The 25,511-nt window shown below is 42.0% G+C and overlaps 1 protein-coding gene across 1 annotated transcript in view; it reads left to right on the top strand.

Annotated features, from left to right (window-relative positions):
- Positions 1 to 25,511, top strand: part of ush2a (Usher syndrome 2A (autosomal recessive, mild)) — a 188,615-nt gene that overhangs the window by 91,989 nt on the left and 71,115 nt on the right. The window contains exons 46-57 of the mRNA XM_076724631.1: positions 1,950 to 2,097; positions 3,662 to 3,817; positions 7,332 to 7,479; positions 9,576 to 9,718; positions 17,110 to 17,741; positions 18,073 to 18,242; positions 18,331 to 18,497; positions 18,626 to 18,714; positions 21,832 to 22,166; positions 24,000 to 24,155; positions 24,745 to 24,908; positions 25,121 to 25,322. Of these exons, the coding sequence (XP_076580746.1) occupies positions 1,950 to 2,097; positions 3,662 to 3,817; positions 7,332 to 7,479; positions 9,576 to 9,718; positions 17,110 to 17,741; positions 18,073 to 18,242; positions 18,331 to 18,497; positions 18,626 to 18,714; positions 21,832 to 22,166; positions 24,000 to 24,155; positions 24,745 to 24,908; positions 25,121 to 25,322 (2,510 nt within the window). The remainder of the gene's footprint in view (positions 1 to 1,949; positions 2,098 to 3,661; positions 3,818 to 7,331; positions 7,480 to 9,575; positions 9,719 to 17,109; positions 17,742 to 18,072; positions 18,243 to 18,330; positions 18,498 to 18,625; positions 18,715 to 21,831; positions 22,167 to 23,999; positions 24,156 to 24,744; positions 24,909 to 25,120; positions 25,323 to 25,511) is intronic.

The raw sequence follows: 25,511 nt of genomic DNA, 5'->3' as shown, positions 1-25,511 counted from the left end.
CCATATTTTGGGGCATTTTTCCAATACGGACGCCATGTTTAGTCAAACACCAGGAGAACAGCTGACACAGCAGAACAGGAGGAGAGCAAGGTGGAAAGGGGAGGGGTAAGAGCAGGATGAACTGGAGAAGAGGAGGAGATGACAGGATGGACAGGAAAAGGAGAAGAAAGAAAGAGTCAGGAAAGGAGGGAGTTTAGGGGTAAAAGAGTGAAATGATGAGGATAGAGTAAATGGTCAGAGCAAAGTGAGAGATGAGGTGGAAAGTGAAGATTCGAAGGGCAGCGGAGGAGAAGGTAACAGGAGAGTGAGACAGGAGGAAATGAGACAGAAGAAGAGAGTAGGGTGGTGTGGAAAGAGAGAAGCAAAAGAGTGAGTGGACTGAGGGAAACGATGAGGGGAATGCAGCAGGAGAGAGAGAGAGAGAGAAAAGGGATGAAGGAAAACTAGAGAAGTAATGCAAGCCAGATTCAAAGAGTGCTTTTATTGCTTTAATTTAAGAAAGACACACAGGAAGATTTCACCTGATTGGTGCTCTAAGCCAGCGGTCCCCAACCTTTTTTGCTCCACGGACCGGTTTGACGTAAAGCAATAATTTGCCGGACCGACATAGAAACGACTAAAAACAAATAATTAAAAATACAACTCACCATTACCCTGAATGTAGTTGTTGTAATTAGTGGGAGCCCTGCGCTTGTTTCTCTTCAACGAGAAGGCTTCATTGCCTCATCTGCGAGCCTGTCGCCACATATTACGCAGAGCGGCCTTAGTGCGTGAGAATCACCTGAAGCAATAAACCCGTATTTTAAGTAGGACTGGTGATATTATCTCTTAAATGCAGCTTTCTTTTTCTTGGAAGTTGTAGGCTCTTCTTCTTCTTCTGTCTCATCATTAGGCCTCCAAAGACGTTTGTTTTTTACTCATTTTTGCGAGCTTGTGGGCTTACTTTTTTATTACCGTATTACGTGGCCAAGACTAGCGGTTCGACAGGTGTACAGAGGCACAGGCGGATGCACCTGATTTTCAAAATAAAACTTCTTTCAGACTCTGATGATCAATAAAATGTTTTTTGTTCAGTCTCTCTGTGTGGGACCGCTGCTCTAAGCCTTACAGCACCAATCAGGTGAAATTGGATAATCTTCCACGGCACACCTGATGATTTCTCACTGCACACTTATATGCTGCGGCACAGTTTTTGGGAAACACTGCTTAAAAGTAATATTTAGCAGCTTAATTAAAGGTCCAGTGTGTAGCATTTAGTGTCAGTGAGCAGGGAGGTTGCAGATTGCAACCAACTGAATACCCCTCGCCTCACCGCTCCTACAGTGGCTGCAGAACTCAACACAAAAGGCCCTCTCTAGAGCCACTGTTTGGTTGGTCCATTCTGGGCTACTGTAGAAACATGGTGGAGCAACATGATGGACTGTGTGGAAGAGAAAGAGCTCATTCTAAGAGAATGAAAACTCAACAATTCATATTTTCAGTTGATTGTACACTAACACTAAAACACAATGATGAATAATCCACTCAATGAAATATATCATCATGACTGTGACCCTCATCAAGTGAAGGCAGGGGCACCCTGGTAGCTCACCTGGTAGAGTGCATGCCACTTATCAAGGTCGAGTCTTTACTGTAACGGCCTGGGTTTGAATCCAGCCTGGGCCCTTTGCTGCACGTCATCCCCTCTCTCTCCTGCCTGTCCTGTCTTTCTCTGCTGTCACCGTCAAATGAAATAGAAATGCCAAAGACATAATCTTAAAAAACATGGGAGCAGATTTTATGTTTTTAATATTTAAAAGTTACATCTATAGCAGTTGGATGGATGAGTGTGTGCAGTAAAAAAAGAGTCAAACACAGTGTATATGTTGTATGTGCACATGCAACATGTCTGCTCTGTGCATTCGAACATATGTGTGCTTGTGTGTCTTTTTTTGTTTTTTTCAAATCAGGTGGAGATACGTACACTAGAGATGGCCCCAGAAGGCCCCATACTGCTGGAACTGACCAGTCAGAGCTCTCGATCACTCCAAGCTCGCTGGTCAGCCCCACCGAGACCGAATGGGAACCTCAACTACACCCTGAACTACAAAAGCAAAGGTAACACATACAGCTGTGCTCTCTCTCTCTCTCTCTCTCTCTATCTCTCTCTCTTTCTCTCTCTCTCTCTCTCTTTCTCTCACGTACACACACACGAGATTCTTAATGCTTACTGGTACTAGGTAGGTTACTGAATTCTTGTCCTCTATGATAACTTAAGAGCTTGAACAGGGCTCACAGTAGGATCCACTGTTTTAATAGCACGTTTCCTCACATGTCTGACAGAGAGTGTTCAATAGGGGAAATAAATGCATATGCTTATTTTCTTCTTACATTGGGATTGTTATGGTACTATATGTTTTCCTGGAATCATGTTAAATGATATTCATAGTTCTAAGGTGCTTCCCTGTGAGCACAAATAATATTAATACCAGTTTCAAGACTGTCAAGTGGGTTTTTTGGTGAATAATTTTATAAAGATGAGTAGAACAGGATAATATGGATAAAGATACATGTACACATGCAGACACACACACACACACACACACAAATACGGTCCTCCCCAACAACTTAGACTGAAAGTCAGGCTTGGATCGGGAAAGTGAAAGAAGGAGTAATCAAACCAGAGTGGGGTTTTTTAATATTGCCAGTGACTTGAGAGAGGGGATGATATGGCAGTACAGAGCAAAAAAGTGGAAGATAGAAGGAAGAAAGATAAGTAGTGGAAAACAAAAGGATATGGAGAAAGGAGAGATGAGAAGCTCATATTTCCATAGATGTATGAGAAAATAGGAGGTAAAAAAAATATGAGATATGAAGAACAACAAAACAACGGATGAGACTGACAAAAGAAGAGCAGGACTGGACATGGGAAGAAAGGGGTGAAGAAGAAAATTGAACTAGATGAGAGCAGGAGCACACACACACACACACACACACACACACACACACACACACACTCATACTTTAACGCATATTCACCAAGTGCTAACTCTCTCTCTCTCTCACGCTCTCTCTCTATCTCTCTCTCTCTGTCTCTCTCTCTCTCACACACACACACACACACACACAGAGTCAGGGACTTTGATCTGCGCCTCACAGAGGAACAGACAGATTAAAATGAGTGGAGAGAAGGATAGAAGAGGTGTGGAAGAAAGAGAGATGGTGTTTCGCTCTAGTTACCCACAACCCCCTTGTTTCTTTGATACACACTGCCTTCATCAGTTCACACAGAGCTGATATGTGTTTTTTGTGTGCGTGTGTGTGTGTGTGTGTGTGTGTCCATCTAAATATATTGGATAGGCTTACTTGGTGTAATTTTCTGATCCTTTTTCTTTGACTATCCTTGCATAACCTCAATATGGAGACCTCTCTTTTTTGATCACTCTCAGTCAGTATTCTTCTCTCTTGAACTCTCACTCAGTCTTCTCTGTTCTTCCTCTGCTTCTCTGTGTATCTTTTATGAATCGCTTTCCTGCCATCACACTGATGACTCTAATAAATAAAAGTGCCATGAAAACAATCCGTGCAAGACATTACTGTCTTCCTCCTCACTAGACCTATACGCCATGGTTGGCCTCAGACCTCACATGTCTCTCTTTGTGTGACTCTCTCTGTCTTTTAGATGGAGAAGCTGTGTTGGATGGAGGCACAGCAGCAGGCAGCTGGTTGTCTGTGACCGACCTGCAGCCTTACACCAACTACAGCTTCTGGATCAGAGGTTGTAACACCCAAGGTTGTGTTGAGAGCCTGCCGCTGAATGTTACTACACCCCCAGCAGGTACAAACACCCCAAGAAAAACACACAGATCAGTAAAGGTTCTCTTTCCACCACCTAAGTGATGAATTGCTGTTATTCATGAGGCAAACAAATGTGTTTTTAATGAAAGTTAGCTTATCTTAAGTCACAGGAGTGCACAGGACTGGATATTGAACCTCAGTACTTTTTAAGCGCTGATACTTGACAGATCATTTTAGAGAGGAGAAAGTCAGTGCGGTGAAGTTAGCTTTGAGTTTGATATTTGACAGACATTCACTCTGAATCCAGCAGCATCTTCTTACTCAGTCTGAGCCAGTGTTTGCAGGAAGTGGATGCTTAGCTCACCTCTAAGCTGTCGCTCTTAACCACAGCAGTCTCACTGAGGGACTGCCATTACCATTATTTTCAATACCTTCATGCTGCCTCTCCGTATTGGTGAAAATTATGATAAAAATAATCACAAATTGGCCTCATGTAGTGCACTTATTTTATTGCTAATGTGTAATTACTTCACTTTACGTGAACACTTCACAATCGGAAATCATAGCAGTAGCAAGTGGCTTCCATGTGATGTGACCCAGTGACTCCAAATCAATACCAAACATTATTACAACACTAGAAAAGAGGGCACACCTCTCTTTATTGGAATTTAGTCTGCTTCTATTTTAGGTTAGGTGTCTGTTCACTGGTAATACTGGAAAGCTCTTTTCCTTCATCATTCTTGTCTTGACTTTTTTCATCTGGCTCTGTGCCCTTTTGTCCTTTTCCGTCATTTCTTTCTGTGCCCTCAAGTTGTTCAGCAAAAAGTGAGCTTGAGCACATGGCACAAGATGTGCCACAAGCTGTATGCTGCATATGCCACCTGTGTTCTCCAGCCTTTGCCACCTTTGTCTCAAAGCAACCTGGGAAAAACCCTGTGTGCTAAAGCATTGTGGCTTACAATTTTCAAACTGTGAATTGGGTGTAAAATCACAGCAAAAGAAATTTAGTATTTAGTGAAACAATCAGCACGATACCACAGTTTGGTTATGCCTCCATTATAATATGGCGCTTTTGCCCACCACAGCATCATGTATGTTCTGATTTAAGTGGCTGTAATTGTAGTTTTTAACTCACACACAAGGCTAAGAGCCATTTTAACATTTTTATCTCATTACTCAGATTTTGATTACGACTCTTATGAACTGGAAAGGTTCATTTTATAGCTTGCTATGCAAAGGAAAAAAAACTATTATTCAATGCTGTGACAAACACACACACACACACACACACACACACACACACACACACACATCATTTACTTTACTTAGTGGTCTGAACACATATTTCTGATTCACACACTGGTGTGCATGTGTTTGTAATTGTGTAGAATAGAGGCTGATTGTGAGTACTGATAAATGTCAAAGCTGTTAAGAGCAGTCTGGAGATAATGGTGACCAGGCAGAAACACACACACACACACACACACACACACACACACACAGATACACACGCACCTATAGATGCTTAAACTAATGTTAACAAAAGTGAATACATACGCATGCACTCATACCACACCCATGTCTCAGTCAAAAAACAACAAAAGATAGACTTAGGAAAGTTCTACTGTTCAAGTTCAAAACAAAGGCATAAGAAAGTATAAATTTTAAATACCAGACGTTTCCTCTCTTTCCATCTCTCTTTCTACCTCTGTGCCTCTGGCATCTCTTTAGACTTCTTTAAGGCAAACTGTCTTGATGCGTCCTTGTTCCATGAAAGAACAGAGAGGAGATAGTGGAGCAAGAGACAGAAGAGCAGAGGAGGAGGAGAGCAGAGAGAGAGAAGTGAACATAAAAGTGCATAGTTTAAAACGATTAGTGACACCTCTGATATTGTACCTGCTAACACACCATGAAAGAGACACAGGCTCACCAACAGTGTGTGTCTTTGTGATGTATGTGTTTTGTGTGTGTGCATGCACGCACGTGTGTGTGTGTGTGTGTGTGTGTGTGTGTGTGTGTGTGTGTGTGTGTGTGTGTGTGTGTGTGTGTGTGTAATACATGTTGATTTCTGCCTCTCTGACACACACACACACACACACACACACACTCAGCGAATGACCATTTTTGCTGATCTGTAATAGGGTCTTCTTTGTTAAAAGGTTAAAATGAAGGCACAGGCTTTGAAAATTTGAAAATGATCCAGTAAATATATCACATCATGTTTTAAACATACATCCCAACATGCCAAACTAAACCAAATTAAAAGTAAAATGGTAACACTCTATATGAGGTACACATATTCACTGTTAAATAGTTGCTTATTAGTTTTTTTATTAGTAGGATATCGACTCTTTAAAAAGCACTTGTTAATGCCTTATTCTGCATGGCCATCTTCTCCAACTAATAGGCAATTAACTAAGGGTTCATGGTGAATATGTGTACCTTAATATAGAATGTGACCAGAAAAATGAACAACCCAGTGCTTTAGATCTTCTAGTTGCATCGTGACATTGAGTCTGACTGATGGTACAGTGTACTGCATATGAAGCTGTTCTTTGAAACAGATTGATAAGAAAATAATCAGTCACTCTACAGTACCAACAACTTACTTACACAAATGCACAAAAACAGATAGCAGGAGGGCAAGAAGCAAAAAGGACATGTGGGTGGTGATGAAGTTGTAGTTACAGGTGTGCCTTTAACAAAATGCACAAATACACACACACACACAGACACACACAAATATGTTTTTAGACTGGTCTTGTGCGTGTGCGTGTGCGAGCATGTATGTGTGTATTTGTAACAGCCATCTTAAGGACAAGATGTCTTCAGCAATCAGTCTTGTTGTAGTTGAAAGAGAGCAGTGTGTTTGATTGAAGGGTCACTTTATACATCGGAGGGCCTCCTCTTATTTCGCATAGTCAACACTACACCCACTCTCATTTTCTCCCTCTATTTGTTGTCCTTATCTCTTTCTTTTCTTTCCTCACATCTCCTCTGTTGCTGTTAAGAGCACAGCTATCATAGTGAATCAAGATGTTTTTACTGATTTTCCCAACACTAGCACTATGTTATCATGCTCAGCTGGAAAAGAGGGGCACTATTGAGAGAGCGGGGTCATGACGCTGTGTGTGTATACATGCATGTGTGTGTGGGAGTGAACGAGAGAGACATTGTCCTAGTTGTGTATCAGTAAATCTGGCAGCTCCTTGCAGCACTCTCACCCTCCTTTACTCAGAATATTTTTCTTTTGCTGTTATGCTTTTTCCCTCTTTTGCTCTCCCGCTCTCTCTTTTCACTCCTGTCACCTCTTTCCTCAATAATCTTGTCTTCTTTGTACTATATATAAGACGGAGAACAGGTGTCATTCTTTTCGAATGCAGATGATCCATGAGATTAATGATGTCAATATGAAATTGACAGATCTTTTACATTCATCCCCTCGACTGTCCTCATTCCATCATTCGACCTCTTTTTCACCACTTCCATCACCTGTCCCTTCCTCCATTCTTCATCTGACCGTCTCTTCTCCATCTCTCTCTCTCTCTACGCAGCCCCAGATGGGTTGTCACCTCCAAGGTTGGCCCATGCAACTAGTGCCAGTCTGAATGTGTCCTGGTCTGCCCCTGCCCACTCCAACGCACCAGGCCCAATCCGTTACAGCCTGCAAATGAGGACATCCCCACAGAGGCCTGTGATAAGGTGAGAGACAGCATTAAATGTACGGGCAAAGTAGATAAACTGGTGGACAAGTTTGCACACAGTCGTCCACAGCACACACGAGTGGTCTGAGACGTGTGATGATAAAGGGCAATAAGAGAATGACAGAAAGACGCCACACTCTCAGATACATGTCACATATATGTATATATGCACCTAAAAAATATGCATATCTATATGCATACACGTGTATATATCAAGGTGTACATTATACAGCACAGCTGAATATGTCACATCCGTATGACAGACCATCAGAAAAACAGAGAGGAAATGAGCTGGAGAGATGGGGGGTTCAGTCAAAAAGACAAAAAAATCAAAGAGCTCAGCAGAGAGAGAGAGAGGAAGAGAAAATGTGATAGAATAAAAAGAGAGAGAGGGTGTGCATCTGATATGTATTCATTACATGCTTCCTGACAACAAATTGCAATTTAATCCAAGAAGAGGAGGCTCTCATTCTGTGGTAATAAATAAATGACTAGCTACATGTATTATATATCAGACAGCCATGCCCTCCTCCTCCTCTGCTATGGAAATCTCATTGTTCCCTGATTTATTCATTCATTCATCCCTTCTATCCATCTGATGCTAAATGGTCAACGGTCCCTCATTTATGACAATATTCTTTTACTTTGTCCTAGATTCCTTTGTATGATTATATGATATGGGATCAGGTATGACATGGGAATATGATGAAAAGCTGTGAAAATATTGTACATATTGCCGAGATGGTCCCTGTTTAGTGACCATATGAAACTTGTCTTTTGACACTTTATAAGATTACACTTAAAATAAACTGTATTTAGAAAGGACACCGTAGAATAAACAGAAAACACAAACAGATACAACATGTTGTTTTATTGAAATAAGATAAACATGTCTGAGACACATTTGACTTTTCCATGAGAAAAACACTAACACTAAGTAACTACTTTCTTTAGTTCACCCTCTTTTACCTCGACAATTTAAAGCACGAAAAAAGGGTCAGAGTATGTATCAGCAAAAAGAACAGATCTGATCTATATTTAGATTTTGTCTAGCAAGATCCTGCAGATAACATGTCTTGCTAGCTAATGTCATTGTAACCGGTTAGGTTACTTCTATAACCCCAGTTCTCTGAGTAACGTGAGTGAGACACTTGGGGAGCTGTCCGGTGCTGAGTGTCTGTGATCGGCCATCAAACAGCAAAACAGATGAGACAGAATGAGACGGGCTGAGGCAGTAAATAAAGGTGTTGCTAAATGTTAAGTAATATGAAGAGTCATTATGCTGGTGACATTAGACATTAATGTTTCATAGAGAGCACACAAAGTCCAAACTTTAACAGGAAATGTTTTCAGACTAACCATAATGGTGAATTGCAGGAACATCTCTTGCTATGCAAAACATCCATATATCAAGCTTCAAATGAGCAGTTTAAATCTCTGTAAATTTATATCATCATACATGCAATATCATTTATTTTTGATTCATATCAATCATACTGTATACGTCTGTAAAGTGTTTTTTTGTTTGTTCATTAGTGATTTACACAGACGAACATGGGAAACGATGCACTAAAACTAGAACTAAAAACTAGACTTCAAAAGATTTCTTAGTTCTCTCACAGAATGCAGCAGATTCAAGCCACTGGCCACAGCCAGGCCACTCAGTGGAAATCATTATTTAAGGGTCATCTCCTCGAGTCTTTCTGGAGCCTCCCTGCACCAGCAGCAGAAGAAAAGGTGCTGCTGTTCCTCATCAAATGTTAGCTAAGGGCACTTTTTCCACGCTTCCACTTGGCATTATATCAAATGTTTCATTCATTTTTATCTCAATAAGTTATCTTCATTTTAAGCAAACATAAAGTTAACACTGGATATATATTTTTTGTATATAATTAAATTTGGAAATTGGCAAAATGTGCACATCTCACCATAAATGTAATTTAAAAACACAATTGTGAAGCCTGCAAAAAATGTGCTTAATCTTTGAACTGTAGCAAACATGTACACTGCATGTATGCGTACAACATAGCACATTTTGACCAGATCCAAATGTGTATCAGTAATGTATTCTTGTTTGTGTCCACCACCTCCTAGGCTTATGGAAAACACAACAGACACCTTTTCCTATCATGCAGAGGGCCTGTCGCCATACACGCAGTACGCGTTCAGAGTGGTGGTGTCACACACACATGGACAGACAGTCGGCCCCTGGGCAACCCTGCTCACAGCAGAGGACAGTAAGTACACATACTCTTCCACACAAATACTTGTTACTCACAGATGCATGCGTTTACACACAGACAATGCAAAAACAACAAAAGAGAAAGGCCACTGACACATAACCATGAATAAAGACAAAGGATTCCATTGGTGGTCACAAACAAACTTGTTGGATCAGATAAACACTCGGTACTGCTGTTCTATAGGCTACCTGTTGGCAGTGGTCGTTGGCATCGTTTTTTCATACTGAATTCTGCTGCCTGGGTGCTTGTGTCAGCAGTCCAACAGAGTTTTGCAAGTGACTGGCTGGCAGGTGGCTGGCAGCAGCTGGCTGATAGTTGGCCTCTGCTGTCAGTTGGCCGTCAGTGCTGCTGAGTCAAAGTTAAACTCAAGGAGCCCGACAGATCCCCTGATTTTAGGTGATGATCTAAACAATGGCCTCACACATTAAACATATGGCCTGTGGTGTGAAAAACAGAGCCTCTGCCCACTTTTCTTTTATTCTCTCAAAGTCTCCAAGGTTTTATTTTATGAAAGTGTATTCATTTCTTGGTGTTGGTCAATATGGTCAAAACAATAAGGACGAGCGACACACAGACAGAATATATTGAAAGACAGTGGCGGAAACATGGGCACAAGCAAGACAGAGTGAAACACACTGACAGAGTGAGATTTGCATACTGTAAGGTGTGTGTCTGTGTGTGAGTGACCTAGCCAGTGTCATTGTGGGCTAATTGCTGTAATAGAATCATATTAGCCACTGGAACAGCCTCCTCAGTGCAAAGTTATAAATTAATTAGTACCACGCTATTATCACATACATTATCATTAAGCAGCTGAGATTTGCATACATTGCATACCTGCACATGTACACACACAGAAATGTGTATGTACACATGTATGTGTGGTGTATGTATACAGACACATTCACATGAACGCGAGTTCAGTCACACACATCGATGCACACATTCAGACACACAATTACAGACATTTTGGATGCATTAAATTATGGCCCTGTGCTTTTCTCACTGCTGTTTAGAATTGAATTCCCTCAAGCAAACACACACAGACACACAGACAAACACACACACACACACACACACACACACACACACACACAAACACACAAACACACACACAATGAGAGTGAGTTTTCTGTTACAAGTTTTTCCAGGTACTCAACAATTGTAGAGAAGGTGGACAATATTTGTGATTTTATTTGTGTGTCCACTTGTGTTTTGGTGTGATATTGAAGACTTGTCAATCTCTCTTTGTTTGTGTGTGTGTGTGTGTGTGTGTGTGTGTGTGTGTGTGTGTGGACTGTAGTAGATGTGTCCATTTGGTCACACTGTGCCCCATCATTCAAACCTCCATCCATCGCTTTCCCTCTCTCCACCTCTCTCAGGCCCCCTTAATACACACACATGCGCGCACACACACACACACAGACACACTGAGAACACGTGTCATACACACATACCTGCTTGTCTTCCTTATCAATCACACACCTCCTTGTCATTAAGTTTCATGCAGACGCAGATGCTCGCAGACTGACACTTTGACAGTGTGACTCGAGGTGCACAGTCCTTCTGTCTTTATGTAATGTATTATTATATGTATTAATATATTGTTTGTCTTTTTGGATGTGAGTGTTTCGCTCATTAATTTGTTTATTGCATGGATGGACATACAATATATACAATACTGAGGCAGGTTTGGAAGCTTTTAATAAGAAGGGATTTAAACCCATGAAGGGAGGGAGCCAAGTGCGACCAGACTGGATGTTTCTAACACTGATGTGTAACTGGTCCCCATAAACCCATCCTCTCGTCATCTTGGCAGTGACAGGGAGGCTGCATGCCCCTCCTAATCTCCTCATCAAAAAATGACAACTGTAGCAAGCACTTTTACATGGCAGTCAATATGATTTGCCAGTGGTCATTTTTGTTGTCTTAGTTCAGTGCAGTGCATACACACTGAACCTGAACATACATGCTCATAACAAAAGCATCAAACAGTTCAGGTGACGTGAGCATGTGTCTGAGTTAATATACATGCTCATTTTATACTGGGCAGTCCTTTGGGTTTGACCCCTTTTGGAGGAGATCCCCCTAACCTGATCTCTTGCTGTGAGCTGTAACCTTGCAAGGTTTCTACTTTGTTACAAAACTGTATATATGTTGACATGGACCCTCATTAACAGCATCGATTCAAGTATGGATTCCCTACGTTACTTTTCTGCTTTCTCTTTTTATACCTCTTTTTTTTCTCTTCCTCTCTTCAACCTTTTTCATATATTTTCTTTTTCATCTGTCTTTCTGTCTTTTCCTGTTTGAGCACATAGGTTTCCTCTCTTGTATTTGACAGATTAGTCCTCAAGTATTTCAGAGAGAGAGAGAGAGAGAGAGAGAGAGAGAGAGAGAGAGAGAGAGAGAGAGAATAGAAGAAAAATGTAGGTAAGAAAAGGAGAGAAAGGTGCGGAAAGAAAAAGGTAAAATGAAGAATTGAGGGAATAAAGAAGAAGAGAAGAAAAGAGAGGGCTAATGACAGAACAGAGAAAGAGAGAGACCCACGCGTCCTCCTTTCCTTTTTATCATTCCATTAAAGTTTTATATCCATCTTTTTAATGTAATTTGGTCCCTATGAATTCCTGCCGCTGCAGAACAGACAGACGGCTCCTGTGAACATAAACTCTAGCCGTGTTGGACAGCTCCCTTTCCTCTGTCTACTCCCATGTTCACACTAGCTAAGTGATCTAAGAGAGAATGTGTCTGTATGAGTGTGTGTGTGTGTGTGTGTGTGTGTGTGTGTGTGCGTGTGTGTGTGAGGAGATGTGTGTATGTGTGTTATAGAGTGTTATAGGGAGTATGAATAAAGCACCGTTTTGACAAAATGATGTTAGCCCAGCAGTCTTAGAAGGTAAGGGTGTGTATGTGTGTATGTGTGTGTGTGTGTGTGTGTGTGTGTGTGTGATAGACAGAGAGAGAGAGAGAGAGACAGAGGACATTAAAGAAGCACTGTTTTACCAAATTGAACTTAAAGCAGAGCGAGTGAGAGAGAGAAGTGTGAAGGAGAAAAATGCGACAAATGAGGTTAGAGGTAATGACAGAACACAAAGAATTCATGTTATTTAATGAATGAGTGACTGCATTAATAGAATAATACTCTGCCTTATTTCCCACTATTCTGTTCAGTTAGCTGTCCAAAGGAAACGTTGAAGTAATGTGACCATAATCCCATCACCATTTTGCATATCAAAAGATAGCTAGAATATTTTAGTAACACTCTTATATCGTCATTACCTGAATATGTGTTTACAAAAAAGAAAGAAAATATATACTGTCAGAAACCAATAGAAAAACATACTGTTCTCTCAGCAGCAAGTAATGCTTTAATTTGTAATATTTTTAGAATTTATTTAGTAGTCAGTTCCCACTAATTTGAATAATTTGATACACTGGAAACACATTTTCACTTTATATTTTAAAAGCCATACATTACTTTGCAACTTTTTGCTCTCTTTCTGTGGCACATGGATACATGAGAAGGTTACATGGAATTAAGTAAATCACTCCAAATAGTCAGCGTCTGTAAAGGATATTTTGAATGATTGACATTTCAGCTATCATGATGGTCGTAGTTACTTAAGGCTAATGTGCATCTCATATACACATGATGTTATGGCTTCAAATCAAGCTCATGACCTTGGTCATGCATCATCCTCTTTGTCACTGCCTCTTGAGTGTCTCTTAAAGCAGCAATGACATTAAATAATCTGTGGAAAAGGTAAAGATATGAATTGCAATGTAAATTCTCACCGTATTGCTTGTCACGTTTTGACACCATGTCATAAGCATCTTGATTACAGTAAAGCTCAGCGTTTGTCCTCATTATGACTCCTAGGAGCCTCGACTCACCTTCAAAAACCCAGTCACCCACGTACACACATAGCCACAAACACACATGCACGCACAGGACCCTGCGCGAGGCTAAAAATAATACCCTTCCTCTTCTCCTCACATGGATACACACAGATGTACACACTTAAATCTACACGGGCCCATACACACACACACACACACACACACACACACACACACAGGCACAATAAGCTGCATAACATGTATACACCCACTAGTACACATGCATACACACGTGCACAAACACACACACACACACACTCTTTCCTCCCTCCCCCTCTCCCAGCCCTTGTCAGTTGATTGTGTTATTACTATGCTAACCAAATCCTTATAAATGTGATTTAAGGCTTGGCGGCCCCGCGCTCCTGTTTTAGCCTTCTGCTACTGTGTTTTACTGGAGAGAGGAGGAGTAAGGGTGGGGGGTGTGGAGGGAGGGATGAAGTGAGAGCGGAAGGAAGGAGGGAAAGGTGAGGGGAATGAAGAGATCTGAGAGGTTAGGGGTGATTTGGAGACAAGGGAAAAGAAGAGCAGTTGGGAAAGTGAGAATGAGCGATGGAGAAAGGGAAGAGTTGAGCGCTAAGCAGAAGAAGAGGGAAAGAGAAAGGAAACCAGAGAGAGAGGGGTTGCCACGCATTCCCTCAACACTCGTTCTCGCCTATCCAGAGAGCAGTAAAGCGTCAGTAAAATAAAAAAAAAAAAAGGGAAAAAGCATCACCTGCATCTTAAATGAAAATTTCAATTGAAAAACTTAACAGCCCTTCAAATTGCAGAATTTTACACGCGCCAGTAAAGCCTAAATAACACTCAACACTTAGAGGGAGAGGGAGGGGGACGGAGGGAGGAGGGAGGAGAGGGAATAATGGAGGAATGGGGGTGACAACGGGGGTTGTTTTGGGGTGGTCGACAGGGGATGGATCAAGGTGACTGGATTGTGTTTTGTGGTAAAATTCATGACAATTGAGGAATTTCTATCTGCAATCTGTCTGTCTGATCAAAATGTTTTTTGTTGGAACAAACATTTTCAGACAGACAGACAGACAAGGAGAAATATAGACAGACAAGAATATCTTCAAGTAGACAAACGGATGCTGATTGTCTAATTAGACAAACAGGTAGAAAGACACCCCAACCCTCTGAAGAACGAGAGCGCAGCGAGTCACGCAGACAGGCCGGCAGGTATGCACATAGTCAGACCGGGAGACGGGCTTCTTGGTTATTCGTGGGGTTCAGTGGACCTTTGGTGGTAATTGAATCAGTTTGAGTGCTGAGTAGGGCTAGCATAAAAACCTGTTAACCCAAAAGGTCAACTCTCTGCATTGTTTATTTAGCAGGGAGACCAGAGAGAGGGAGCGAAAGAGGGAGAGAGACTACGACACAAAGCACGCGTAATGGAGAGAGAAGAAAATGAGAGAGAGGTGGTGGAGGAGAGTGAAGGAAGGGGTCAGAAAGAGGCAGGAAGGAAGAGACAGACAGATGGACGGACAGACAGAAAGAGACGTAGATAGATGGAAAAATGGGTTGTTGGTGGGAACATTTTGGATTTGTAAAATCAGCCAAGCTTTACATCGCTGTGTTTATGCTGTTGCTTATTTGTGGGGGAGAAAAAGTGTGTATGTGTGTGTGTGTGTGTGTGTGTGTGTGTGTATGAGAGAGAGAGAGAGAGAGAGAGAAAGAGGGACTGGCTAGCTGCCATCTTAATGTATCTGTGTGGCTTTACCTGTGATGTGCCTCTCTCTGTGACTGACTGTACATTATATTGTGTGCACACATGATCATACTTCATGCCAGTTTTTTTTTTTTTTTTAATGTTGGCTAACTAAGTAGCGCAGAGAACAAATAGTAGTTTGCTATAATAGTGGTTTGCTTTGATAACTCATCGAGGTCCATCCGTAAGTTCACCAACACCAAGATTTTCTGGAAAATTAAAACTTTTTAAAAGAGTTTTCTTGCTTCCCTTCGTTTTCTTGTGTCAAATCAATCAGTGCGATTTCAGAAGATCTGTATTTATTGACAAAAATACTGTTCAGGCAATTTAAGATCATAATAATATCCCAAGTATGAGACAAAACATTTGAGAACTGAAGCATCCTGAGCCAAACACTGAATGTTAGTTGGCATCTCAGTCTGTGTTAAGTAAAGCTGATTGGTTAGTAGATTCTCTGCAAAATACACACATCCTTACACAACCGCTGTCTTATGTGCATGTGTGCTGACATACACATACACATGCTTATGCACTTTATCCCTCATATGGTCCTGCATGCATACTCTCATCTGCTCATCTTCTCTCACTCTCTGTCTGTCTCTGTGTGTCTCTCTCTCTCTGTCTCTGTCTTGCACACACACACACACGCACGCACACACACCGCCATCTGGGAAAGCCGTTAGCGGTTAGCGGTAGCACTTAGCGACGCAGCACGCTCCCTCAGTCCGCTCAGTCACCTTGATCTGCTTGCCCTTCACACAGCACCATTACTGCTATACTGCATCACTGTGGGTGTGGGCTTGTGAGTGTGTGTATGTGGGTGTTGGTGTGTGTTAGGAAGAGTGTGTGTCTATGTATATGGACATGCATCTGTGTGTGTCCATTATGGAGCAGTACAGTGGGATGTAAATGCCGGGGGAGGAGGGGGGAGGGGGCATTACCTTCAAATGAGCTACCGTGGAGTGAAATATCCCTTTGACTAGTCTTGTGGAGGTTCTTATGCGTGCATGGACATGTGCAAATCATGTGACGGTGTGTGCGCGCGCACGTGTGTATGTGTCCGTGGCTTTCTAATGTGCATCTCTGTCCGCTTGCATACTTCTGATACTTGTGAGGATCATTTTGCCTTCTGGACATAGGATTTTAAGTCACTCCCAGGCATTGAGAACAGCAGTGAACATGAATACACAGTAGAACCAAATGAGTAATCTGCTGGCTCTCTGAGACCACAGCTGTGGTTTTGTAAAATGATGTGTCGTGATGCATTTGCAATCAATTTGGTCTCCTGACCCAAAGTTTATTCAATGCTATGCTACTATACTAAATGACGCTGAAGTTTTCATATAAATGTATATCCTGTAACTTATCACTTCTTTCCTTCTTTTGGAAATACTGAAATTATGCATCGCATGAGGTTGTTTGCATGCGTGTGTATGTCATGTAATTGCAGAGCAAAGAAAGTGTGACGTTTGGCTACAGTGTTCCCAGCAGTCCAGCCTGGCCTACACATTTCCTTCACTAGTACTGCATAAATCCATCAAAACAATCTTGGTATGTCTGGGGAACAAATTGAGAAAGAAGAGAGTTTCGATGTTAATCCCTTGGATAGGGATGGCAAAATCACTCTTTGTCCTTCTGATGTCATTTTTGACGTTACCTGTCAAATAATTTTTTAGAACAAATCCCCCTCGCTTTTCTCTCTAAAGCACACACACAAAGGGTATATTTATTGCTTGCTTTAAAAAAAATCCTCTCCCTATCTATTTATTTTTCTTTTCTCCAGGTCCGGGACCAGTGGACACTCCAGCTGTATCAGCTCTCCATCCTACAAGTGTAACAATTAGCTGGGTTCCTCCCTCTCAACCAAACGGCATTATCACCAATTATACCCTCTATCTTTGCCACAGCTCGGTCTCTAGCACCAGCACAACCCTCAACTCCAGCTCAGGTCCAAACTCAAGCCTGCTGCACACCACAGAGGGTGTACCTCTAGACTCTGGTCATATCCTCAGATATGATATCCCAGGCTATATCACAGGCAATAATGACAGCTCAAGCAAAATCCAAGGCACTAGGCCCACTCTCCTCGCTGACCCTTTGTCTCCCCTGAGGCCTGGTATTGCAGAAGACAACCAGATCGAGTCCACTGATGGAAGAAACATAAGCCAAGGCTCCAGTTCCATTCAACTCTACCCAACTGAACCCACTACTGACAGTGTAAACCCAAGCCCCTACAACGCCACCATCTCGAATACTGAACCTATTCTAAAACAAGACTTCTTCCACAGCCCCATCTCTGCGTCCTTCACTGCAGCTTCAAATTCAAGTCCATCTACTCTATCAGTCACTGTTCCAGGGAACACTACGAGCTACACTTTCCTCGACCTGCTGCCATACCAGACCTACAGCCTCCAGGTACAACACATTAGCATGATACCATGGAAGAACACAATACAGTACTATACAGTGTTCTAGTGTCATAGATTAAACATTATATTATCAATAACATATGCATAAAAACGTTAATAAAGTGTCAACTAGATTTATTTTTTGGAAGTGTTTCCAGTCACTGATGAGACTAAATTTCAAATGTGTCTTTATTGCAGCAAAGCAATTGATTATGCCAGAATTAGAGATTAACTGAGAAATAACAACAGAAAAAAAGAATTATGAAACTGTTCTTATCATTATTGATTAGTGATTTACTGACTAACACGTATCACAATGTGATGTTATGACACTCTAGGTGGAGGCGTGCACCAGTGTGGGTTGTTCAGTTTCTGGGATGTCTCCAAGCTTTCGTACCCTCGCAGCTCCCCCTGAAGGTGTCCCTGCACCTTACCTTTACTCTGACACCCCCACCTCTGTTCTCCTGTCCTGGGGTGCACCAGAAAGGAGCAATGGACCACTGGAGCGGTGAGAGATGATCGCGCACATACACTTCAGTTCCCCTGCGACGCTCTGATTCGTATATAAATTCCACTGTATCTTGTGCTGAGTGTAGATGGCTGATTGAACGCAGAGTTGCTGGGACCAAACAAGTCTCTACAGTGGGCCATCTCCCACCAGACCCTCCTCCGCTTTCCTTCCTGGACTCTTCATCAGCTCTCAGTCCCTGGACTAGCTACCAGTATAGACTTGTGCTCCATAATCAAGCTGGCAACACCACAGGCAAGGCCATCATAATGGGTTTAACAGTCTGACCGAGATGTGTGAATGTGCACTTTAACTGTTGGGGAATATTCCTGCTTTGCGTTAAAATTGAAGATGAACGCGTTCTATGTGTTACCTACTTGCAGGACCCTGGGTCAGTATCACCACCAGACCTTCTCGGCCAGCTGGGCTCAGTCCACCGAGGGTGAAGATCTTGGGGCCAGAGTCTCTTCAGGTACAGGCACTTTTTTTCAGCTGGCTTCTCATGCATTCACTAAAAAACTCTTGGATCTGAGATAGGAGTACAGATGCTCTGCTACGACTGATAGTGAATCACAAATATCTCCTATTATGTTCAGCTGATAGAACGTTCTCGACGATCTCAGAAGGAGCTTTTAGAATTAAAAAAGATTCTTTAAATGGAAGATACACAAAATATGCAATGCAACTTCAGTGAGAATCTCACTCAGATTAGGAAAGACAAAGCAATGTCACACTGATTCCACTGTCTCTCCATCTTGGGATTTAATGAGAAAGAAAAACATTCAACTCAAGGTCCCCTTCAGAAAATGGGAGGGGCTGTGACCCTGTCTGAGGCAGCTTCCTTCCTGTCGGCCATTTTGAAGGAGGGGCCAGAGTTAAGTTCCACTAGTGGCTAATCCCACATCAAGGCCTATCAATGAAAGCCAATGAGACAACATTGTATGCATGCACACATACAGAGACGCACGCACACACACACACACACACACACACACACACACACACACACATGCACTCACAGCCCTGCACTAATGCTAACTGCAGAAAAATGCTAATGCCTGTCATCATTTCAGAACCGCCCCTGTCATCTCTGCAGCAGCACAGCTTTAGGGGTCACAGGTCCGAGAAGGGAAGTGTTCCTTCCTGGTTGTTGCTAATTGGACAGACAGGCAGGCCGCTTCCTGGTTACCAATTGACCTTGACAACGCAGAGAGGATTTTGAGTATCTCCCTTCATTCTCTGAACAGTTCATTTTGTCATATCACTTCTTGCTCATCGGGGTATTCACTCTCTCCCATTATCCTGTTTTCTTTTCAATTTGCTTGTGTGCTCTTTTTATGTACCGATACTCTTGGTCAGGATATCAAGGCACAGCCAAAGTCGACTGAATGTCTGTTTGTCTGATTAGGATAGCATCTCTGTTTTTAACAATGTCCTTTTGGCTTTGTCAGAGTGTGAGTGGAGGAGTTTGTGATGTGAGTGGGAGGCAGTGAAGGATGAAGATCAGCGCATTGATTGTTGTAATTCAGGTTTTGTATTGACCTATGGTAGAAAGAAATCAAAGCAATGAAGCAAAATGAGATCACAGAGGTTTAGTACAAAAAAATGTAATGCTTGAGACTGTTCTAAATGTATGTATGTGCCTCATTGTAAGTGCGATTCACAGCTAGAAGTCATTCGTTTCTCAGTTTCATTATCTCTGCCAAGATTGTTTGGCATTTGCTGCTAGTTAATTAGTTACGCTGAAGGCATATTGGTAAACTTTAGTGAATTAAACCACTAATTTAATTTTGGTCATCTTTGGATAGTCTCGTATAGCCAGATCTCCACACTTCATTTTAGCGTTGTGCCAGCACACGAGAAAGGTCTGGCTGAACCGGTATCATTCTGGTATGGGGTGAAAAAAAACACTCTGGCTTGTTTCTATTTCTTGAAACCAGTTACAGTCATCTTAAGCGGTGTTAAGGTCAGCATACAGTGACTGTGTCCATGCAAAAGAGCATTGGGGGGGAACATTTGCACCCTAACCACCATAATTTTCACTTTATACCCACAAATCAATCTAAATTTACCTAAATATCTGTGTTAACACTGATAGTAGAATAAATTGTAGAATTGTATCGTCAGCTGCAGAGGTTGGCACTTTCTTTGATCATAATAGCATAGATGCATAGAGACACATACACTATGTCCTTACACACACACCTATTCTCTCTAACTTTATCATCCGTCTCTTTATCACTCTCACTCACTCATATACACGTAAACACAGATACAGACACGCACACACACGCGCACATCCTGCACTGGCCTTAGCCCCAGTGCTCTGTGTCAGCCCGGGGTCTCCGCTGTCTTCACCATCTCCAGATTACATCAGGCTATTCAATCTGTAAATGACTTCCACCACAAAGCACACTCAACACGCACTTTGGGAAATGAGCTACCTAACTCAACATGACCCTGCCCATATGTGGCTGTGTGTGTGGCTCAGAGTGTGCATGTGTGTGTGTCCTGTATCACCTCACAGTGTCACTTGTTAGATGAATATCAAGGTTGCATGAGGAATAATTATTCTTGACGTTCATTCATAATGCTCTCATCAACATTGACCACTTAATCACCTGAACTCATAAGTCTCAACAAGCTGTGAACTGATCAGTTATTGTACATGACAGTTTGTGTGCTTAAGTGTGTTGGAGCACGCAGCACATGAACACAGGGGTTGTGTGTATGTGTGTGTATGTGCGCAGTTGTTGAATTTCGGTGTACCATGTAGAACTGTGGGTGTATTTGTAAGTATGTGTGTGTGTCACCATTTGTGTTTGTGCCAGTTACCTTCATCTTCACTCTGAAATGCTGACAGACTGAACTGTTTCCAAATCAGATGCAGTGCTCAACGACGGCAAGCTTTTGTGTTTGCATGCAGCAATTCCATTACCAGCCGTTTTCATTATTTTAGCATGGTGTATGTGCATGGGCGCGCGTGTCTGTGTGTGTTTGTGTATACCCTGTTTCAAATTTGATGAAAGGAATCTTCTGCTCAAGTCAAAGTCAGGTTATCTTTCCAAAAAGAGAGTTGAACACACACACATATGCACACACACACACACACACACGCACACACAGTGACTATTCTAGCGCCATACATTTCACATACTCAGGTGGCGATGTATGCACACAGGGAGGCTACCTACATGATTACACTGGCAGCACTCAGCTGACCACACCTGCATTGACACTCAGATGCTGTTACTGTATGTGTTTGCATGAGCACACTCTGCAAGCTCTGCACATGCACGCGCATGCACACACACACACACACACATACACGCACGCACGCACGCACGCACGCACACACGCACACACACACACTATGCCATGATTTCCTGTAGTTCATCCATCTAAAAGCTTTCTGCTGTCCTCAGCATGCCGAGAACATTCAGAATGTCCCGCCAAACGTTGAGATGACTTTTCTGGGGTAATGACAGGACAGTTAGAAAGGATCAAATGAACTAAACCTTTAGTTTTCTCTGAATACTCTATTTTATATGAAAAGTCCAGAACCTAAATCTAACACACTTTGTTTCAGATCACGTGGTCTCCCCCTCTTATTCCCAATGGAGAAATCCATGGCTACGAGATCCGCCTCCCAGAGCCCCGCATCTTCCATGATAGTGGAAATTCTTCTGAGCTCAACGTCACAATAACGGACCTCATCCCATACACAAACTACAGTATCACCCTGTTGGTGTGTTCCGTGGGTGGTGGACATGTTGGAGGATGTACAGAAAGCCTGCCTACTCCAGCTACTACATTACCCACAAGCCCCGAAGGCCTTGAACCACTGTCCATAGTGGCAGTCAGTGAGTCTTTCCTGGCCATTTCCTGGCAACCACCAAGCAGGCCCAATGGACCTAACATCAGGTAACATGGATATTAAACATAAACCATGGCTTTGTGTGACCATATATGAGTCTTAGACCACTGGGCTTGCTGACTTTAAGTTGAAGGTATACTGGTAAGACTCCAATATGCAAAGATAAACCATCACAGACAAATTCTTCTGTTTTTCTTTCTCATCAATATTGCAGTTGTCTAGTATTGCAATTACTTGTCACCAGTAGTCACACTAGTACCACAAGAATCATCTGAGGAATTTAAATTGACAAGAGATTAGGGACTAAAATGTGGTTTAGAATGAAAATGCATCCAGTGATTGGAGCAACATGCTTTACTGTAATCAGATTACTTTACCCATTAATGCAGTAGTGGACAAGACTACCAGTGTTCTTCAGCAACTGCATTCCATTGACTGGCTTAGTGGAAATTGTGTTAGTAATGTTGCACGTAACATTTAGACAGAATTATGATGCATCGCACAAAATTTAAAATGCACCAACATCTATTGATAAAATAATTTAGAGTAATTTTTTAAGAAAAAAAATTAAGAGAAAGAAATTCTCTGATTCCAGCTTTTTAAAAGTTAATGTTTTCTTTACTCGTCTACGACAGTAAACTAAATATCTTTAGATTTTGGACAAAATAAGACATTTTAGGATGTCAATACTGAAATACTGATGGACATTTTTTCCAATTTTATGACATTTTTGGACCAAAAAAGAAAAAAATCAATTAATCAAGAAAATAGTGGACAATAATTGTTAGTTGCAGCTCTAAAGTAGTTGCATCGGCCCATCTGCAGTCTGAACTTGTGTGCACATGAGAAAAGTACAGAAAGTTCAAAATGGAATTTACACCATGTCAAAATATGATTCAGTCAACATTCCCATTATGGATCGGTCATGCGTAACTGCTGTCAAAATGCACACAACCCAAAAAAAAAAAAAAAGCTTCTGTTGGTGGTTCTGCTGTCTGGTTGTGGAAGGAGTTGAAGAAGAAAGTTTTTAATAGTTCTGTACAAGAAAATATGCATCTGATATCCAACACTGATCATGAAGACAATCTGTGTAACCATCATAACTTTACAGTATCTGATCTGACCCTGTGTTTATAGTCATTAGCTGCAGCTCAGCGTTAGAAACCAGCAGCCAAGACTCCAAATCTACAGCAGGTTGTTATTGAGAGACACATTCTGCAGATGCTCAGTTGTTGCTGGAAAATGTAAGCAAACAAGGAAGCAGATAGGAACACGTTAACAAGCCGCTAACATGAGCGCCCTGGTAATGAGCTAAGTGTTGTGCATTTTTTAATCAGTGTTTTCTCAGTCCTAATGCACATTCTGGTCCGTTTTGTTCCGTCCTGTTCTACTCTGTCGGAGATTAGGCCTAAAATAAAGGTCCATTTTCCTGGCAGGCGATTAAAATGCATGAGCCCGTCTCTCTGTTCTGCTCTGCTCAGCTCTGTGTGTTTGTCTAAGTGGGTTGGTTAAAAGGCGGCATTAAGCCCTTCTCTTCTGATTACAGCAGAAATTAGCATCACTGTGGGGAGAGGAAAACACAAACCCTGCAGAAAAAAACAACCGAGGGAGGGACGTCGGGAGGGAGGGGTGAGATACAGTGAACGCAAAAGAATAGAGATGATGAAAAACAGCAGAAGAGGAGGAAATGAGCGATAAGGAGAAGAGCCAGTTGAAAATTGTGTGTGTGGTTGTGTGACTTTATGCACGCATGTGTATGCAGGCATTTCCGTGTGGGTGCGTGCTCATATTGGTGCGTTTGTGGACACGTGTTGTGTGTTAATGCATTCCTAAACATCCAACCATGTGTGTGTTTTCTTTTATTCAAATTTCCCCTTCAGATACAAGTTGCTCAGACGTAAAACCCACCAGCCCCTGGCCATCACCGCGGTCCCCACGGTAACAGCCATGTCCCCTCCCCCCTCTGAAGATCTCCATCGCTGGCTCCATGTTTACTCCGGCACCAAATTGTTCTACCAAGATAAAGGCCTAAGCAGGTGAGATTACTGAAATGAGCTCTAGAGCAAACGCCGGCGCCGCAGCAAACCGTGTGTGCAGAGCCGATCGGCGAGCTGCCGCTGATGCCGATCTTTTAATACCGCTCAAAGATACATTAAGCAAATATCCCAAAGAATTAAATTGTTTTTCACACAGCGTCCCCTAATCTCAGTTTGGCACTTGGTGGAAGCAAATTTTTTTTTTTTTTTCCCTCTGTGCTTGCTAAACGGCTCTGGGTGTACTCTTTTCGGGAATTGTGTCTCTACTGTGCTTTATTCAAGTAGTAAACTGACAAAGTTTTGAACGTGTCAGCACTTTTCACTTTGCAGGATTTTTTTATTGATGTCCTAGAGCACTTTATGATAAAGTGATTTGTATGTGTGTAATAGATGTCACCATATTAGCAAATAAGGGTGAACAAATATATTGAGCATCACTGTTGTATCTGTTATTTCTCTTAATTCCATCAAAACAGGTTTGATTTACAGTTTAAGTAGGAGCACGTCTGTGTTATACATGTGTTATTTCACAAGGTAAGTGAAACACAGTGTTGCCCTCTTGTCAAAAATCTCTGTTGTCTCTTAACAGATTCACCCGTTACCAGTACCAGTTAGTGGTACATAATGACATGGGCTATTCCTCTGGAGAGATTGTTACTGCAGTGACCATGGCGGGGGTTCCCCACCACCCTCCGTCTCTGTCTGCCCACGCTATCAATCACACTGCTGTACAGGTCAACTGGACACAACCCTGTAAGATTACTGTCCCTCTTAAACACACACACACACACTCCAAATACACACTATCTGCCCAGCGAAGGTCTTTCATGGCTATATATTCCATCCTGATTGCTCTGTGACTTGACAATTCACTGAAAGTGAAAACAGAGACTCAAAATTCTGTTTTGTTTTTTTTTTCCAGCTGCTCTCTCACTCTTATCCCTCTCTCTTTGTTTCTTTCTCAGCGTTGCAGGACCTGCAGGGGGAGGTGGAAGCTTACTTTCTGACAGTAGAGTCTGCCCAGTCAAGTCAAATCTTGGCTTTGCCCCCTGAGATCATCTCCACAGTGATAAGTGACCTTTGGCCCAGTACCACATATCTGGTGTCATTACAGGTGTCCAATGGAGCACATAATACAACTAAGGCAGTAGTTAACGTCACCACAGAATTGATCTTAGAAATTGTTTAAAATGTGTGTCATGTACAGTACGTAAATTCAGTACATCCAACAAAGGTGTGTCTGTGTTAGTGTGCGATTCTTTGCAACTCTGCTGCTTCACAGGAGATGTTAAACACATCATGTAGTGAGGCATGAAATCAATGCAAAGTGTGTGTGTATGGCAGATTTAAGGTGTT

This window comes from Chaetodon auriga, chromosome 1 (genome assembly GCF_051107435.1).
Source record: "Chaetodon auriga isolate fChaAug3 chromosome 1, fChaAug3.hap1, whole genome shotgun sequence".
NCBI lineage: Eukaryota > Metazoa > Chordata > Actinopteri > Chaetodontiformes > Chaetodontidae > Chaetodon > Chaetodon auriga.
The sequence above is the reverse complement of the archived record's forward strand: the minus strand, read 5'-3'. Positions and strand labels throughout refer to the sequence as shown.